The following is a 21,189-nucleotide window of genomic DNA, read 5'->3' as shown; positions in this document are numbered from 1 at the left end:
GCTGTGTAGGATTGATTTGTTCAGCCTTAAATCTTACACTGCAAAAATGATCTAGAAATAAGTCAAAATGTATTAAATTAAGTGTAATTACCCTTAATTTGAGTAGGTAAATACGATGATTTGCAAATGTAATGAGGATTTTTACGCTTAAAATAACATAATTAGATAAAATACACTTGAAATAAGAAAATGAAATAGTTTTTTCCTGATTTTAAATGTAAATTGTCTTGTTCCATTGGCAAAGAACAAATGCACTTATTTTAAGAAAAATTGACTGATCTAGATTTTGATTTTTTCCAGTGCTTCTATTGAAAAGGAGGATTTTTGGGGACAAACTCAGCATCATTCATTTTTTACGATTCATTTAGCATTTCATAACTGTTTCAAAAGGAACAATGTTATTATGTTTACAAAGCAGAAATCATGTCAAAAAGGTTTTTTCTGTTTTTAAAAGGAATTTAAATTTTCAGTTCTAAAGAAAGAAGGCAGTCAGATTCAACAGTGTGGGTCTAAATAAAAGTGGGATTATTCTGCATATAGTATAAATGTGAACTAAGTGACTTTTCTATTTGGCAGAACTTTAAAGAAACATGTGTAATATGTAGATATAAAAATGACTTAGAAGGAAAGACAGCCCCATATTTTCACAGCAAGAGTTTCCCATGTGTGCACCTTAATTAAGGATTATATAGTACGTCTTCCTGATAGACGTGACCACAGTGTGTTTATAATTAGAAAATACTGGCTGACACGGAAAAAGACCGAACAACAAATGGAATGACTTCAGAAAGAAATACGGTTATTGTAAGAGTGAAAGTACACTTAATGGCTGGAAAGAAACGGAAGGCTTTACATTCATTGCAGAGTGCCTTTGGACAGATTGCAGTGTGTTTCTCTTAATTTGATTAGCTCTGAATGCTTCCTGTACCTGTAACTTAAAGCCTATCCTTCTTCATGTTTCTTTTTGATGTTGACAGAGAGCTGATCTGGCAGTGGCTCCCCTCGCCATCACATACGTGCGTGAGAAGGTTATCGACTTCTCCAAGCCCTTCATGACGCTGGGTATAAGTATACTGTACCGCAAGCCCAACGGAACCAACCCCGGGGTCTTCTCCTTCCTCAACCCACTCTCGCCTGATATCTGGATGTATATTCTGCTGGCTTACTTGGGTGTCAGTTGTGTGCTGTTTGTCATAGCCAGGTAACATGTCACTTTAAGTGGTTGCAGCTCCACACAGCGTCAGGCGCGGTGCATAGCTCCCATCAATGAGCCTCACACATCATAACATTTTAGTGACAGTACTCTGCGACCGTGCTGAAATGATTTTAAATTTTAGGCTGATTGTCATCACTGCCTCATGCTTTAATGCTTTTAATGATAAGTTGTTATTCACAAAGACCATGAACTACAGGTAGAACTCCCTGAAGTGTGACTCTTGTCCTGGTACCACAAGAAAAGGTGCCAAAGCTCTTTGACAGGTGCAAGTGCCGAGGTCCTGAGTTGGGATGCTCTAGATTTCTCAAGGTTTTACGTGAATGTGTCTGGAAGGGTGTCAGGTAGTGCGTCCATATTGTGTGTGTATATAAGTGTGTAAAAGGTATGGAGCTTGATGTGAATGGCTGCAGCCCCTCTCCTACCTTCCCTCACTGTCCCTGGTGTCCTCATGCTGTCTCTTCCTTTCTCTTCTTTCCTTCACCTCGCTTCAAATGTAGCCACTCTGGCCTTAAAGAGCATTACTGCCTGCCCACCTGTTGTCCTTTAGTTCCCCTTTTAGCTCTGAAGTTCACTTCAATTCAGTTTATTTCTATACCGCCAATTCACAACACACGTCATGTCAAGGCACTTTACAGAGACAATTCAACCAGATCACACAGTCAGACTGGTTCAAAATCTAAGGAAAATCGTCAGCAATCCCTCACACCAAGCATGCTTGTAGCGACAGTGGAGAGGAAAAACTCCCTTTGAACAGGAAGAAACCTCCAGCAGAACCAGGCTCAGTGTGAGCGGCCATCTGCTGAGGCCCACTGGGGTTCAAGGAGACAGAAGCAGACATAGAAAAAGAAGCATAGATACAAAAGGCAACTGTCAACCAGCTCCACAGGCGGCCCCGTCCAGGAAACACACAGCCAGGCAGACGAGCTCCGAGCCAGCTCCCATGTCAGAGGATGAAGAGAGCACATCCAGTTAGTCACAGTCAGAGAAACAGGACTACACTGGAAAACAGGCCAAGCTCCAACATCTAGAAACAAAGGTGTTGATGGCAGCAGCACAGCTGATATTTCTCTCCAGGATGGAGTCACAGCCAAACAGGAACAGACCAGATGAAGCTACTATGAGAAAAAGCAGAGAGAGCAGAACGTTAGAGATTGAACTACCTGTGGGACAGTAGATATAGAATGTATCAGAATGATGAAAAGTGGTCCCTATGTCCTCCAGCAGTCTAATTCTATAGCAGCATAACTATGGGTATAGCTCTGGATAACCTGAGCCACTCTAACTATAAGCTTTATCAAAAAGGAAAGATTTAAGCCTAGCCTTAAAAGTAGACAGGGTGTCTGCCTCACTAAGTTCCTCAGTCAGACAGAATTGCAAACCTAAAAACCGTCACTATCATCTTTGCTGAAGGAGTCTGCTTGATTTTGGTAACAAAAAGAAAAGCAGCTATTTGCTGGAATTAGCTTTTTTTTTGTTCAATATCTTAATTCCTGGTTTTAACATATGTATTTTGGTTATGTTGAGTCCATCTACACTTATAGGTGTTAACGGCATGTTCATTTTTGACCCCTAAATATTTTCCTAAAACAGTTATACTTGCAGGGAGGATTTATATATGTATATATATATTGAACAAAAAAATGCATCTCTATATTCTAAAGACTAATTTAAATCAAATTGCGTTTGCAGATCTAATTTAGTTTGGGTCAGCATTTCTCCTTTGATCCATCATCTTTGCAGGAGGGCGCATAAGATGCTGGATAGACAACGAAAGTGTTCCTTTGACTGGCAGTTAAAGGCCGCTTTAAAATGTGAATTCCACTGACTATATGTTCTTCAGACCGGTGGCCTATAATTAGAATATTTACAGTATTTATGTACGTTATTCTCATCCAACACAGGTTTGTTTCATTAATCGCATTTTGATGTGCAGACGCTTTGACTTATCGCCTCATGTTACAAAAATCTTTAAAAAATAGATGGAAGCTGACGACATTTAACTAGACATGCCCCCCATTGAGCATAGTTAGAATGCTCTGGATCAGTGCACAAGACAACATGTTCCAGTGCCTGTCAATATCCAGCAATCTCCCACAGTCATAAAAGAGGAGCCCCCCCCCATAGCTATACAATTCAAACACATTGATGCCTTTTGATCAAGAACAGATAAAATTAAAGTGTCACGTTCAAGATCAAACTCCTGATCGTAAATGTTAACTTAACAGATTTTTATTTACATGAAATTATTTCCAGTTCAAAAATGCGTCGCTCTGCGAGACCTCAAGGTCCAAAGTTAAGGTTCCTCTTTCTGAGACTTCTGTCACAGTCTGTCCCTTTTATTCAGACAGTTGGGACGTAACCTTCTGCAAAAAGGCATCCATTAATGGAACCAAGGAAGGTGGTACTGCACTTAAAAATGAAAGTGTAAAAAAATTAAGAAAAACTTTTTATTTAGAGCAGAGAATGGAAAGTCTTTTGTTTGTATCACTAAAGACTGAATATGTCCTGATTTGAAATGATCAGGTTCATAGTGCTCTTTGTGATTATCTTTGTTTTTAAATCTTAAAGGTATACTGGAGGATTTCCTTTCTCTGGTGGATCATGTAAATAAGTGGTCCTCCTAATTGTCAATTATTCTGGAGATATATTTACTTAATGCCGTCCTACGTGCTCGTCCCGTTACCTATCTTTTTCTGCGCATGCACACTTTCAGACGTATATCTGTGGTGAGCCGCGGTTCTTTGAAAATGGCAGAGGGTTGGAAGAGAAAAAGTGTCTACGAAGTGAATGAGAAGAAAAGGAAGGCTTTAGAAGAGTTGGCCATAAGGTACACTATATAGCCCCCCTTTCTATACAGTGATGGAGGGATTTAGGGGTTAAGGCGGACTAAGGAGGATCCAGTAAGCTTGCATGAGCTATGAGAACTTTTAAACAGAGGATGCACGAGGAGAAAGGGGCTCATGCACGCTCTCGCACATGTTAAATAGGCGTTCCCTGCAAGGAGCAGGTACGGGGTTTTGCATGTGCATTTCTTTCAAAGTGTAGAGGGCGGGTCGTTTCAAGACTTCGTGAAAATCCTCCACATTACCATTAAGTTAAAACTATTTCATTTTTTGTGGAGCTGCAGTGAGGATATTTTTAACAGATGGAAATCTGAGGTACTTGTTATGTGCTCTTGTAGAATTTATCGCTGCAGGACTTTAAGGAAGGAGCCAGAACAGCAAGGGTTTAAAAGCTCCCATGAATTCGGCGGTTTGAATCCTGGTGAAGAACGGAAGAGAAAAGAAGGTCCCTGTTAACCCTAAAACTTTTGGACCACAGGGCTTCCTTAAAGCCGGATCCCAACAGTTTTACCGTTAACAACCACATGTTTTCGATGTTACTGGCAATATGATCACACAAGAAAATGAAATGCAGCAACTGTCATCTAAGTTGGCTCAGAATATGCACCTATCTGTATTTCTTATCACATTCAGTGTGTGTTTGGGTAAGTCTTTTAAGTCCCCCATCACCTTATTCCTGCTCTTTTCCTGTGCACATGAATGCATGCTGGGCTATGGAAGCATGTCTTCACACCACTGGATTACACACATTTAAAGATGGGAGAACACCTGTGAACAGACATGGAGGATTTTTCTTCCCTCTCCTATGAAATGGAAATATTTTTCATAAATGTATTCTGTTTGCTCATTCTAACTGTATTTAATATTTATGCCTATTTTGGTTCTCCTGGTTAATTCTCGATAAGATGATCATCTTTATTCCAGATCATAGTTGGTGGATTGTATTTATATCACATTTTTAGACAGAATCCCTTCCTGCACCATTAGATGAGCCCCAGGCCATGTTGTCAACACACCTGGTAGCTGTTTAACTTTGAGTCTTTTTGACAAAGCACCGTTCCCTTCAAACCCGATCATAGTGATCAGAGCTTCAGCTACTTCAGAGTTTCATGACGGAGAGCTGTAACCTCCTCCTTCCTGTTCACATCACTATTTGTACGTGTAATAACATTTATTTTAATGTAGTTTTATGAGACTAAATAGTTTTTTTTAAGCCTGAAATTGACAAGAAAAGGTAGAATTTGTTTTACGTATCTACATGTTTGTGAACGCGCCACACATTTTATCCATGTGAGCTTTTCTTTGTGCTGTGCTGGGTGACTGTTGTCTTTTTATGTCAGTGAGATCACTAACAGACTCATCAACACTCTAGATTCTGGTTGATTCCTCAGCATCTTTTGTCGCTGATCTCAGGATTATAATTTTTTCTTATGCTATCATTTCCTTTTTGTGATGCTGGTGAGGTCCAGGCGGCATCGGACATCACAGCACGGCTGCAGATGGTACAGCCTACATGTGAGGCTTTACAGAATCAAGAATCCTGAATTTTCACCTGCAGAGATATTTAGGGGGAAAAATTAAATGGCTGAATTGACTAAATAATTCATGTATAGTTCAGACCATGAAATCTGATCATCACATCAGGGAGTGAGAATATTCTCTAAGTCTGTGACCCTTTTAATAAACATTAAAGTAGAAAGGCCTTCATGTCATTTGAGCTCATAAACCAGATCAGCCTTAATGATGACTCTCTGAATCTCTCACCAAATTAAACATCCATCCATCCATCCATCCATCATCCACCATCCATCCATCCATCATCCATCCATCCATCCATCATCCATCCATCCATCCATCATCCATCCATCATCCATCCATCCATCCATCCATCATCCACCATCCATCCATCCATCATCCATCCATCCATCCATCATCCATCCATCCATCCATCCATCCATCCATCATCCACCATCCATCCATCCATCATCCATCCATCCATCCATCATCCATCCATCATCCATCCATCCATCATCCATCCATCATCCATCATCCATCCATCCATCATCCATCCATCATCCATCCATCCATCCATCCATCCATCATCCACCATCCATCCATCCATCATCCATCCATCCATCCATCCATCCATCATCCATCCATCCATCCATCATCCACCATCCATCCATCCATCATCCATCCATCCATCCATCATCCATCCATCATCCATCCATCCATCCATCATCCACCATCCATCCATCCATCATCCATCCATCCATCCATCATCCATCCATCCATCCATCATCCATCCATCCATCCATCCATCCATCCATCCATCCATCCATCCATCCATCCATCATCATCCATCCATCCATCATCCATCCATCCATCCATACATCCATCCATCCATCCATCCATCCATCATCCACCATCCATCCATCCATCATCCATCCATCCATCCATACATCCATACATCCATCCATCCATCATCCATCCATCCATCCATCCATCCATCCATCATCCATCATCCATCCATCCATCCATCCATCCATCCATCCATCATCACCATCCATCCATCCATCATCCATCCATCCATCCATACATCCATCCATCCATCCATCCATCCATCATCCATCCATCATCCATCCATCCATCATCCATCCATCATCCATCATCCATCCATCCATCATCCATCCATCATCCATCCATCCATCCATCCATCCATCATCCACCATCCATCCATCCATCATCCATCCATCCATCCATCCATCCATCCATCATCCATCCATCCATCCATCATCCACCATCCATCCATCCATCATCCATCCATCCATCCATCATCCATCCATCCATCCATCCATCCATCATCCACCATCCATCCATCCATCATCCACCATCCATCCATCCATCATCCATCCATCCATCCATACATCCATCCATCCATCCATCCATCCATCCATCATCCACCATCCATCCATCCATCATCCATCCATCCATCCATACATCCATACATCCATCCATCCATCCATCCATCCATCCATCCATCATCCATCATCCATCCATCCATCCATCCATCCATCATCATCCACCATCCATCCATCCATCATCCATCCATCCATCCATACATCCATCCATCCATCCATCCATCCATCCATCCATCATCCATCCATCATCCATCCATCCATCCATCATCCATCCATCCATCCATCATCCATCCATCATCCATCCATCCATCCATCATCCACCATCCATCCATCCATCATCCATCCATCATCCATCCATCATCCATCCATCCATCCATCCATCATCCACCATCCATCCATCCATCATCCATCCATCCATCCATCATCCATCCATCATCCATCCATCCATCCATCATCCACCATCCATCCATCCATCATCCATCCATCATCCATCCATCCATCCATCATCCATCCATCCATCCATCCATCATCCATCCATCATCCATCCATCCATCCATCATCCATCCATCATCCATCCATCCATCCATCCATCCATCATCCACCATCCATCCATCCATCATCCATCCATCCATCCATCCATCATCCATCCATCATCCATCCATCCATCCATCATCCACCATCCATCCATCCATCATCCATCCATCATCCATCCATCCATCCATCATCCATCCATCCATCCATCCATCCATCATCCATCCATCCATCCATCATCCATCATCCATCCATCCATCCATCATCCATCCATCCATCCATCCATCATCCATCCATCATCCATCCATCCATCCATCATCCACCATCCATCCATCCATCATCCATCCATCCATCCATCATCCATCCATCCATCATCCATCCATCCATCCATCCATCATCCATCCATCCATCCACCATCCATCCATCCATCCATCATCCATCCATCCATCCATCCATCCATCAATCCATCATCCATCCATCCATCATCCATCCATCCATCATCCACCATCCATCCATCCATCCATCCATCCATCATCCATCATCCATCCATCCATCAATCCATCATCCACCATCCATCCATCCATCCATCCATCAATCCATCATCCATCCATCATCCATCCATCCATCATCCACCATCCATCCATCCATCCATCCATCCATCAATCCATCATCCATCCATCCATCATCCATCCATCCATCATCCACCATCCATCCATCCATCCATCCATCCATCATCCATCCATCCATCAATCCATCATCCATCCATCCATCCATCCATCCATCCATCCATCCATCATCCATCCATCCATCAATCCATCATCCATCCATCATCCATCCATCATCCATCCATCATCCATCCATCATCCATCCATCCATCCATCATCCATCCATCATCCATCCATCCATCATCCATCCATCATCCATCATCCATCCATCATCCATCCATCATCCACCATCCATCCATCCATCATCCATCCATCCATCCATCAATCCATCATCCATCCATCATCCATCCATCCATCCATCAATCCATCATCCATCCATCATCCATCCATCCATCCATCCATCCATCCATCCATCATCCACCATCCATCCATCCATCCATCCATCCATCATCCACCATCCATCCATCCATCCATCATCCATCATCCATCCATCCATCATCCACCATCCATCCATCCATCCATCCATCATCCATCCATCCATCCATCATCCATCATCCATCCATCCATCAATCCATCATCCATCCATCCATCAATCCATCATCCATCCATCATCCATCCATCCATCCATCCATCATCCATCCATCATCCACCATCCATCCATCATCCATCCATCATCCATCCATCCATCCATCCATCCATCCATCATCCACCATCCATCCATCCATCCATCAATCCATCATCCATCCATCCATCCATCATCCACCATCCATCCATCCATCCATCCATCCATGCATCATCCATCCATCATCCACCATCCATCCATCATCCACCATCTATCCATCCATCCATCATCCACCATCCATCCATCCATCCATCCATCATCCACCATCCATCCATCCATCCATCCATCATCCATCATCCATCATCCATCCATCCATCCATCATCCATCATCCATCCATCCATCATCCACCATCCATCCATCCGTCCATCAATCCATCATCCATCCATCCATCCATCCATCCATCATCCACCATCCATCCATCCATCCGTCCATCATCCACCATCCATCCATCCATCATCCATCATCCATCCATCCATCATCCATCATCCATCATCCATCCATCCATCCATCCATCATCCATCATCCATCCATCCATCATCCACCATCCATCCATCCATCCATCCATCATCCACCATCCATCCATCCATCCATCCATCATCCATCATCCATCCATCCATCCATCCATCATCCATCATCCATCCATCCATCATCCACCATCCATCCATCCATCCATCCGTCCATCATCCACCATCCATCCATCCATCATCCATCCATCATCCACCATCCATCCATCATCCACCATCCATCCATCCATCCATCATCCACCATCCATCCATCCATCCATCAATCCATCATCCATCCATCCATCCATCATCCACCATCCATCAATCCATCATCCATCCATCCATCAATCCATCATCCATCATCCACCATCCATCCATCATCCATCCATCATCCACCATCCATCCATCCATCATCCACCATCCATCCATCATCCATCCATCATCCACCATCCATCCATCATCCACCATCCATCCATCATCCACCATCCATCATCCATCCATCATCCATCCATCATCCATCCATCCATCATCCATCCATCCATCCATCCATCCATCATCCATCCATCCATCATCCATCCATCATCCATCCATCATCCATCCATCATCCACCATCCATCCATCCATCCATCATCCATCCATCATCCACCATCCATCCATCCATCATCCATCCATCATCCATCATCCATCCATCATCCATCCATCATCCACCATCCATCCATCCATCATCCATCCATCCATCCATCCATCATCCATCATCCATCCATCATCCATCCATCATCCATCCATCATCCATCATCCATCCATCATCCATCCATCCATCCATCATCCATCCATCCATCATCCATCCATCATCCATCCATCCATCCATCATCCATCCATCATCCATCAGCCATCATCCATCCATCCATCATCCATCATCCATCCATCATCCATCCATCTATCCATCATCCATCCATCCATCCATCATCCATCCATCCATCCATCCATCATCCATCCATCATCCATCCATCATCCATCCATCCATCATCCATCCATCATCCATCCATCATCCATCCATCCATCCATCATCCATCCATCATCCATCCATCATCCATCCATCATCCATCCATCCATATTCCATCCATCCATCATCCATCCATCATCCATCCATCATCCATCCATCCATCCATCATCCATCCATCCATCCATCATCCATCCATCCATCCATCCATCCATCCATCCATCATCCATCCATCATCCATCCATCCATCATCCATCCATCATCCATCCATCATCCATCCATCATCCATCCATCCATCATCCATCCATCATCCATCCATCATCCATCCATCCATCATCCATCCATCCATCCATCATCCATCCATCCATCCATCATCCATCATCCATCCATCCATCCATCCATCATCCATCCATCCATCATCCATCCATCATCCATCATCCATCCATCCATCCATCATCCCTCCATCCATCATCCATCCATCCATCCATCCATCATCCATCCATCATCCATCCATCCATCATCCATCCATCATCCATCCATCCATCCATCCATCCATCATCCATCCATCCATCATCCATCCATCCATCCATCCATCCATCATCCATCCATCATCCATCCATCCATCATCCATCCATCATCCATCCATCCATCCATCATCCATCCATCATCCATCCATCATCCATCCATCATCCATCCATCATCCATCCATCCATCCATCATCCATCCATCATCCATCCATCCATCCATCCATCCATCATCCATCCATCATCCATCCATCCATCCATCATCCATCCATCATCCATCCATCATCCATCCATCATCCATCCATCATCCATCCATCATCCATCCATTGGAAGTTCGACTTGTTTGCATAGTTTTGTCTTTTATTATTGTAAAATGTGTTTTTTTTTCTTATCAGATACATTTAAAGTCATTTTCCACATGATTTAAAACCACTTCAATCACCTTGGACACTTCTTTTACTTTTTCATTTTTAATAATTTAAATTTTTGTACTTTTATACTAAAATTTTAAATGTTCCATTAGCGTAGAGCTTCCTCTTAAACATTCTTTATTTTTTTTACATCTCTGAGCTTCTGCATGGATCCATTTGCCTCTCAGCTGACGTTGGACAATAGAGTTATTTCTGTTCTATTCTATGCTAATAATCCCATTGGGTTGATGCTAACTGGCCACTTGATGTTTTTCTAATTTTGATAGAAGCCTCACAAGTGGATTCTTCAATTAGTTTGGCTGAGCAGAACATGAATAACAGAATGAAAACACATACAAACAGCCTTAGGTTCAGGAAGACTGACGTTACATCAAGATAAAATGACATGAATTAAAAAAAAAATATTTTCATCATGAATACACAGTTCAACCTAAAGTCACAGTAATTTTTTGGGATTAGTCCTAAATTTAAACATCACCCGACCACATTATTATCTGACAACTACTACCTGTCTGATTGTGTGGCTTTAATTAAACAAATACAGGCTTAGTCATCAAAGATTAATAAGGAGCAATAAAATGTGTGAGGAAAACACAAAAATCCACCTGCAACAAGCAGGCATGTTGCTGGTGATGTATAAGGATTGCTTGCTCAAAATATGGATGGTGAAAAGAGATTCAGTCTGCTCCGTTAAGATGAGCACTTTGCATCTGCCACTGTCAGTTTGCAACAAACAAAGTTCATAAAATAAAAAATAAAAAACAGAGAATACTGAGTTAGACAAAACCACCACATCCACAATGTTGAGTTTAGGCAAAAAGCCTCCAGCTGGAGGGAAAAGTCAGGATGTTTCTTCTTTAAGTCAACAACCATATCAGTAAATGGTCACATTTAGGGCAAAGTGTCCGAAAAACTAAGGAGGATATTTACCCAGCCCAATATTTCACTGCATTTCAAGCTTTTAGATGCGCTGATTTACCCCAAGGATAGGATTCCCAAACACTCTGTAGACAGCCTATTGCTAAAGGATATACTCTGGCTTCTATTCTGGAAAAAACCACACATGCCCATGGGCATTACGGACAAGAAAGATTGGAAGCTTCAGAGATGGGTTAAAGAAGTTCTATATGTTGAAACTGGAAAAACAATAAATAAATAAAATAATAATTATATATATATATATATATATATATATATATATATATATATATATATATATATATATATATATATATATATATATATATATATATATATATTATATATATATTAAACAGAGGATAAACAGAAGAAGTGGCTTACACTTTGTAGGGAAATCATATTTAAATGTCAAGGCTTTAACGTATATAAATGTACTCTTTATCAGACGATATTGTTCCAAAATTTATTGCATAAAACATTCAAGCCAACACTAATACCTTAGGATCAGTCTCTAATAAAATAGAAAAACTAAGTAAATGTAATTTAGCTTCTGATCAAGATTTAAGTTTTTCACAGAAAGCGTTTTTAAGACTCAAAAAACTCATTTAAAGAGACTTTCTCTGAAAACCAAATTTTAATGCGAATTACTGCTTTAAAAACCTAAAAATAAATCAGATTTCAGAGTAAGAATTCTATCAGTTAAAATGCAACTAAAACTGATTATTAAGAAAGTTATGTAGAGAACAAGAAAAAACAACACGAATATAACGTCAGGAAGCAGGAAATTATTTTTTTCATGTCATTTTTTTTTCAGCCTGTAACATTTCTGAATGATTTGAACTTTTAATTGTTAGCAAATTAGTACAGTTAGTACTACTTGGGCATGAATCCCTTTAGTATATATATATAGTATATAATACTATTTTTTTAAAACAAAAATTGTTTGCGGTGGAGCTCGTCTCATTTTGCATTTGCAGAAAAACATCAATCATTTTGAGCTGGACTGTAGGATTAGAAGTAACTGAAACTCTTTAATGAAACAATGAAGCAGAGGAAGAGAGGAAAATCCTTCCCTGACAGAATTTATAACAGCAGTTAAAGCCCAGGTGTTGACATATAAAATCTGTCATCCTCTGACAGAAGCATGTTGATTCATCGCCTTGACATTGGAGTTATCATGAGCATCATCACAGGATTCTGCAGGATGACCCTAATGCACCAAATGTAAGATTAAAAGCTCCCAATGTTTTTCAGCTGCAGGCAAATTCTCTTTTTGTCTCTTATCTATGTATTGACCTTGCTCAATGCACCCCCTCGCCCCCCCACCCCTTGGAACCGATGACATGAGATAGTGTAAGGTCGGGATAATTGCATCAATTTGACAGAAAATAGGCCAAGCCATACTTCCATGAGAGGAAGGTTAAGCTTACTTGTCTGCTGAAAACGACATCAGTTTAGCATCTGTTGACCTGATCGCCAACAGCAGCGCTGCGGCCTGCCGCTCCCACCATACGGTAATTAGTGCTCGCCGTGTTGTGCCGCTTCTGGAGGATCCATGCTCAGACATGTCTGTGCAAGACGTTGCGTCAGATAGTGGCGTATGCAACCGCAAGGTCACAGTTCAGCCGAACTCAATTTGGTTTGGCAAATTGACAAGCAAGCAAATTTGAGGAAAATTGAGGCCAGTCATTCTTTTAAAGCTAAAATCAAGGGGACATTCAAAGGTCCTTGGAGCTACACTCTACAATATCCTCTAAGTGTTGCAGGGGTGAAAGGAACACCTTCTCTAACCACGTTATAATCCTGAGGCCCATTAGTCAATGACAGAGTACAGTTGTGCTGCTGTCATTTTTTCAATGCAGCCATACATCTTCATGGGCTCTTGTATAATAATGCTCACCACAGCACTGGAACACCACATAGGCAAAAAGACTGAATTTTCCTGATCTGACCTAGCCGTCATACGCATGGAAAGGGTTTTTCACTTAAGGCTGTAATTTCTAATTTGCTTTAGAGTAAAGTGGCCGGCACTGAGACAAGCCTACATCACAATTTGATTAGACGAACCCCAGTGTGAGTTAAGCAGCACGAGTTAAGGCGAGGCCCGTCCTCGCTCTACAGTAGAACAACCTAAATCAGGTCAGGTTTCTTAATTGTAGACCAATCAACCTTTACTAATGTAATGTCACTTTTATTTAACATGAATAAATGAGAAATCTCTTGGCTGGAGGAGCGTGCTGAGTGAGAGGCAGCGGCGGAGCCGGCGTGGGCATGATAGGAATGAACCGTTTGATCTGCTGAATATTAATGCTCCTACAAGATTATAGGGATTATTAGTTCTTTTCTTGGCTGACAATGGGGTTATTTTCAGAAGCCATCGATTAAATTGCTGAGGGAATTGCTTTTGACATGAGCCAACATGAGGGGCTACTTTTGGAGTCAGACTGGCTCTAATTGGAAGCCACTCCTCAATCACTTTATGTTATTAGTTCTCAAATCGCATGAGAGATTCAGATGAGGATACAGTTTAAGGCTTTATTTCCAGTCTCACATCATTCGGTTCTACTGGTGAACCTCTAAATGCCTAAAAAGGGTTACAGTAGGAACATCACCTCTGCTATAAATCAGCTGTTTATGTAGAAACCTTTATTAGCAATAAAATAAGCTCATCTTTCACACATCCTTGGATGTTTCTCACATCCCTCATGGAAATGTTGAAATCCTTTTAATAAACGTCCCTCTGATGTTACCAGAACAGCATTGCTGGTACATTGCCAACATTTGCCATGGAATGAGTATTTTTACTCTTAAAATAAGAAAGTTAGATAATATGCACTTGAAATAAGACAATTTTTATATTTTTTTAAATGTAAATTGTCATTTATCAGTTTCAAAATGTCTCACCTGCTCAATTCAAGAAAAAAAAAACACTTATTTTTAGAAAAATTAATATTGCACTGCAAAAATATTAATATAAAAGTCGTTTTTTTCTTAAAATTAGTGCATTTTTGTCTTAAATTGAGGAGGTAAGTGAGACACTTTGCCAATGGAACAAGACAATTTACATATACGTTAAGCAAAAAAAAAAACATTTGCATTGTCTTATTTAAAAGTGCATTTTATCTAAACATCTCATTTTTAAACAGTAAAAAAAAAAAATTTAAATCTCATTTCATCATCTTATTTACCTGTTCAGAATAAGATTAAATACACATAATTTAAAACGTGTTGACTTATTTCTACATTGTTTTGCAGTGTGAGACTTTATTTTGTTGACTGGGTTGTTACCGTTCCCTGATTCTGCTCCTTTTCAGACATCGTTATCCTCTAAAAGTCACCAAATTAGTCTAAGATTCAGCTGTTAGACAAATGGCGTCACATTTTTTACTATTCTGTCTTTTGCCACGCAGGTAGGATTAAGGTAGGCAGCTGCAGAGCGGAGAGGTCCCATGGCTGGAACCAAAAATAGCATGTCTGACATTTTATAGATGATCTTCAGCTGATGATGCTTTTCACCAGAATGCGACCATTTAGTTTCTTTCACCTCACTGGACGCAGTGTAACGTTGTTTGGTCTAATTTTGGCACGGCGCAGCATAAAATGAAGTCTTTTCCTGGTGAAAACAGAACTGTGATTGCTTTCAGACCACAACTGTAATGTTTCCAATGTTAGTAAGAATCTCATTCATTTCATGAACTAAATTAGAAACCTTTGTTGAAATGAAGTGATTGCTTTCAACATGCTAACCCATGTTTTGTCTTTATTTTTCCCCAGATGGATTCTTTCACGTGACAGACCGTTGTTGATGCGACTGAACATGTGTTTGTGTTTTTTCTGTTGATCACCACAGGTTTAGTCCCTACGAGTGGTATAACCCCCACCCCTGCAACCCTGACTCTGATGTAGTGGAAAACAATTTCACCCTGCTTAATAGTTTCTGGTTCGGAGTTGGAGCTCTCATGCAGCAAGGTAGACGCCTCTGCCTGCTCCTTTTTTTCTAGCACAAGTCCCACTTTTTTGCTGGGGGTCAAGCATTGTGTTTGCCCAGGCCTGTGACCATGCATGGGGGCCTCTGTGCATGTAGGTAGATGCCTCAGAGGTTGTCCAGCAAAATGGATTGCGTAGATTGGAAGTGATGCATTCAATGAGTCTGTATGGTGCTGCTGCATGCTTCCATCTCCATTTGGTTTAGATTTCTCTCCCCACCTATCCTCAGCCTCATGGTCAGGTAGGTACACAAGCCAGAGTATTAGGCTACGTTCACACTGCAGCCTGAAGTGACCCAATTCCGATTTTTTTGCCCGTATGTGACCTGTATCTGATCTTTTTATGACAGTCTGAACGACACAGATCGGATTTTTTCAAATGCGACCCAGGCCACTTGGATATGTGGTCCTGAATCCGATACGTATCTGATCTTTTCAAGTGCGACCTGTGTCTGAACGGCCAGGTCGCATTCATCCGACCTACACGTCATTGATACTTGACAAATGTTACTAAATGTTACTAATCTGCGTCCTACTAAGCGGAGGCGCGAAAAACTAACAACCATTGTGGAAGATAACACAGAGAGCAGTCAATGGAGAGAAAGTGAGGTTGCTGACTTAATTAATATTTGGAAAGATAGCTCGATTCAGACCAAACTCGAAGGGTCTTACCAGAACCTGGCTCTCTTTCTTTTTGATCTTCTTAAAAAGATTTCGTTCGTAATGTGCCTGTTCCTGTTGGGGAAGAACTTAAAGAACGCAATATACGCTGCGGTATTACGAGTCATGTTTACTTCCGCAAACACTGAGGACGCTTGCTACATGTGACGTCATCGCGTCCTCGAGTGCGCATGCCGGACACTTCGGTTGAACGCTTTCAGTTCACACAGTAGATCACATACAAGTCGCATATACTTGGAAGTGTGAACGGACACGCAAAAAAATCCGATTTCACAAAAAAATCGGAATTGAGCATTAAGGCCTGCAGTGTGAACGTAGTCTTAGAGTATCTCAGCGATGAGAGAACAAGATGGCAAATTATTTAACGTACAAAAATGAGAATTAAATCAGTAAATACAGAACTAAATAGACATATATTTGAATGTTAAAAATTTGTACTGTTCTGTATATCTATGGGACTGTTATGCTGTGTTCACACCTGGTGCGTTCCGGACATCAAAGCATCAGGTTTACATGTAAAGTCTATGAGGGGACTTTACAAAATGTAACTTTTGCTGACACTACCAGCAAGCTGTCTTTGTTGCTGCAAACATTCTGCAAATGAAGAATAAATCAAAGCTGGAAGGATGGATTGTTAAAACCTGCCGACAAAAAATACTGGATTGTATATTCCGGTACTTGCAGTTTTTACTACAAACCTTAAAGGAAAAGTTCGCTCATATTCAGAATCCAAACTTCTGAAAGTTCTTTAAATCTGAAATGATTCCATCCTGTTCAATAAATGATCAGTGTTTTTAATTCAGAGTAATTTTCATGTGAATGTGCTTTACTGGAGGCATCCATGTTTGTCAAAGAACACTACTGCCACCTACTGGTTAGTGACATTGTCACGGTGCGGTATCGGCTGTTGATCAAGTCCCAGTGCTGTATCTGGTGTTTGTCACAACGCGCTATTATCCAAGTCATCTTGAAAACATTCTTCTTCCAAATGTTGGCTACATATTACGGGTTTTTTCTCTGGCCAGAAGTTCGATGGCAAATCCTCCCTCTTCAAGTTGGCGATCCAACGACCAACCCGTCCGTGGAGGATCAGGAATCAGAAAGGTGGAATAACTCTTTTTTTCACTTTTACCCGATGTATTCCAGCATCCAGCTGCCATGCACGTGGGCATTGTCAGTTTCACTATAGCTCTGGTGCATTTCAATGGTGAAGTCCTCTGGAAATCTTCAATAATTGTTGTTGATTGCAGATGTGTCTAGTAGTTCCCATTGATTTAGCTTGGAAAGCGGGGAGAATGGCGCTAGGCTTACCGCACCGTGACGTCACTGGTGGAAGATGGCAGGAGGGAGGGGCTACTATATTTGGGCAAAAATTCCTGTTCAGTTTTTATTTTTTTTAATGATTATTAGTTTCAGGTATAAATAATGATCCATTGAGCATTCCTTGCTGTTTCTTTAAAAACTCTTTCTATTCTCTTCCATCCACTATGAACGGCAGCAGGAAATCCCCCACAGTCTGGGAGCATCAGAGAGCTTTCAGCGGGGATTACCAGCGCTGCCTCCAAACAAGTACTTCATATTTTAGTGGGATAATAATCCAGATGAACAGAGGATGGTTAGAGGTGGACTTTCTTGCTGAAAAACATGCTAAAACTAAATTTCCAACTCAAAAAGTAAATAAAGCCATGCTGCTCTCTGGTTTGAGCAGATAAACAACCAGAGGAATCAAAGACACTGGGCCACCATTTGATCCAGCATCCAAATTTCCGTGTTTGTGCGTTTTTGATGCCCCTAATGCTTTTGGTGTGGACGCAGCATTAGGTGGATGTTTGTTTTATCTAAAACAGTTTTAATTCTATCCTACAATTGATTTAATCTGATATTGTTTAATGTATCCCTAAAATTTTAGTATTTATTTCAGTTTCACTGTTTTGCTAAAGGCTTGCAATCATAAACTTCTGCCAGAGTTTATTAATGTCATCTCTGAATTACAATGACCGTTATTATCTTCATGAATGCATCATCAGTGATACAACTTCTCTCCATCAGCAGTTAATTAAAATAATGCTACTAGTTTTCTGCATATCTAATGTAGAGGTCTTGGTTTAAATTGCAGCATATTGTCTCAGGTAGTGAGGATACCTGCTGGGCTGACCAGCAGGTATCCTCACTGTGGAAGAAGCCTGGACAAGCACTTAATGTCTGCATGACAGAGTCACCATCGACACTGTAGAGAGGCTCCCCTGTGTGGTGGCTTGGCATGCCCCCCTACCCCCCCAGAAATCTGTGGGACGTGCTGTTTGGTCTTGACGTTACCTTGGGTACATGACAGTCAGCCCCAACCAGGCGCTGTTTGGGTTCGAGCCGGTTGCTCTCTGTTTTCTGCTCTGGTTTCTGAAGTGGAACTGGATAAAAAGCTTGAGGATGGTAACATGTTCCACTTTTGACCTCTGGTGTGCGAACCGTGCAAGTCAACCTGCAGAGAAAGCGATGAGTTTTGCTCCAGTCCTGCCGGTTACTTTGATCTTTCCTCTTAGGTTGAAGCCAATGGGCAGAGTGGGAAGCTGGTGGTAAAGTTAAGAAACTTGGATGAAAGTAAAGTTTAATTGGAAACCAGCTAAAATAATCCTTTTATATGATTCAAGATGATGATCAAACTTAAAAACGAATTAAAGATGTTTTTTAAACCCATAAAATATATTATAAATGACTACATAAGTCATTTGGTCAATTTATCAAAACTGTTATTAGCAACATTTACTAAATTTAAGGCAAAATAATAACAATGCAGAAACAACAAACCTGGAAGGTACAGTGTTGCTTTAAGGAGCTGATTATCTGGCTTCAAAGAAAGTCTGGAAACTTCCAGACTTTCTACTATATATTTTAAGCCCACTGCATCCTTCACAGTGCCAGCTCAAAGCTTTTCCCCAAAACCTCCTTAAACTGAGACAACAATAATCCCATCATCAGTCGTTTACCTACAATAACATCAAAAAATGACTCGTTAAACTCCAAATTAAGTCCAAAAATATGCTTAAGCTGCTAAAATATAAGCGATAACATGACATATGCAACAACAAAAAGTCACCAATGTGCAAAAAAAAAAAAAAGAAAACAACTTCGTTAAATGTGGAAAATTGCAGTTTCATCAAAACAAAACAAAATATTGAGTCCAAGATAAGAAAATGATAAGAAAGTATTCCACCCTGGTTTATCCTCCAGCTAGCGTTCATTATTCACCTGAAATCAGTCGGTCAAAATATAACTAAGAAAAAAGCCAAAATAAGGGCTTTGAATAAATAAAAAGTAAATGGTTCCAAATTTTTCTGAAAATGAAGTAATCTTTATAGATAAAAAACAGACAAATCATTAAAACAATGGAAACAATAAAAAGGGTTTTGACAATAATGTTCTTTGCTTGGTTGCCTTTTAAAAAACGGAGCCCTTTTTAACAATGTTGTTACGTTATTTATCCTCACAGATAAGAAGACTTTATAAAGGATAATTAAAATCTTACAGTCTAATTACTGTCTTTGCTAAAACAACACTAGAAAAACATTCTTTAGGGAGAAATTTTAATTTACTCCATTTGGATCATTTAACTATCTGAATTCAAAGGCTGTGGGAACATCAGACGCGGGTTGACCTGATAAATTTCGTGATTCCATTGAACGCAACGTACGGACGTCAACACGCCGTGCCAGTCGCTTCTGATCTAACAAGCAGAAATAACTCTGTTTACATTGGATAAACATGGAGCAGCTCTGGTGACACGGATTCCGACAGAAACAATAAAGAACACTGGCTCTGCCCTGGCTTTCTTCCATGTCGCTCTCCATTGTTTACTTTCCTCCAAATGCCGATTGTTAACAAGTCAACCCATGTTTGAAAATGGTAAATGGCCTGTACTTATAGAGCTTTTTCAAGTCAGGAGACTTGACCAAAGTGCTTTACACTTCATTCACCCATTCACACACTGATGGTGGTGAGCTACATTGTAGCCACAGCTGCCCTGGGGCTCAGTGACAGAAGCGAGGCTGCTGTACCCTGCCGCCACCCGGCCCTCTGACCACTATCAGTAGACAATGCATGTGAAGTGCCTTGCCCAAGGAAGCAACGACACTGAGAGCCGGAGCTTGAACCAGGGCTTGAACCATCAACCCTTCAATTACAGAGCAAACTCCTACATCCAACACGTCTGTTGCCCCCTGCATTAACCTACGTTAACCAGGTATTTTCAGTGAGAAAGAGGCTAAAGTGTGTAAAGCTAGTTGATTTAGCTCTAGTCCTAATTCTGCTTCATCCATCGAATGGATCTCGTTAAAACGAGGAGCAGCCATT

At 41.0% G+C, this 21,189-nt stretch overlaps 1 protein-coding gene across 4 annotated transcripts in view; it reads left to right on the top strand.

Moving 5' to 3' along the window:
• Positions 1–21,189, top strand: part of LOC119796101 (glutamate receptor ionotropic, kainate 2) — a 439,480-nt gene that overhangs the window by 338,765 nt on the left and 79,526 nt on the right. For all 4 annotated transcript variants that reach the window (XM_038304508.1, XM_038304507.1, XM_038304505.1 and 1 more), the window contains 2 exons: positions 978–1,201; positions 16,029–16,147. In XM_038304508.1, coding sequence (XP_038160436.1) covers positions 978–1,201; positions 16,029–16,147 — 343 coding nt within the window. The remainder of the gene's footprint in view (positions 1–977; positions 1,202–16,028; positions 16,148–21,189) is intronic.

The sequence above is a fragment of the Cyprinodon tularosa genome, unplaced genomic scaffold, assembly GCF_016077235.1.
Source record: "Cyprinodon tularosa strain WSP-4 unplaced genomic scaffold, ASM1607723v1 ctg535, whole genome shotgun sequence".
Lineage (NCBI taxonomy): Eukaryota > Metazoa > Chordata > Actinopteri > Cyprinodontiformes > Cyprinodontidae > Cyprinodon > Cyprinodon tularosa.
Note: the sequence above shows the minus strand (reverse complement) of the source record. Positions and strands in the feature narration are given on the sequence as shown.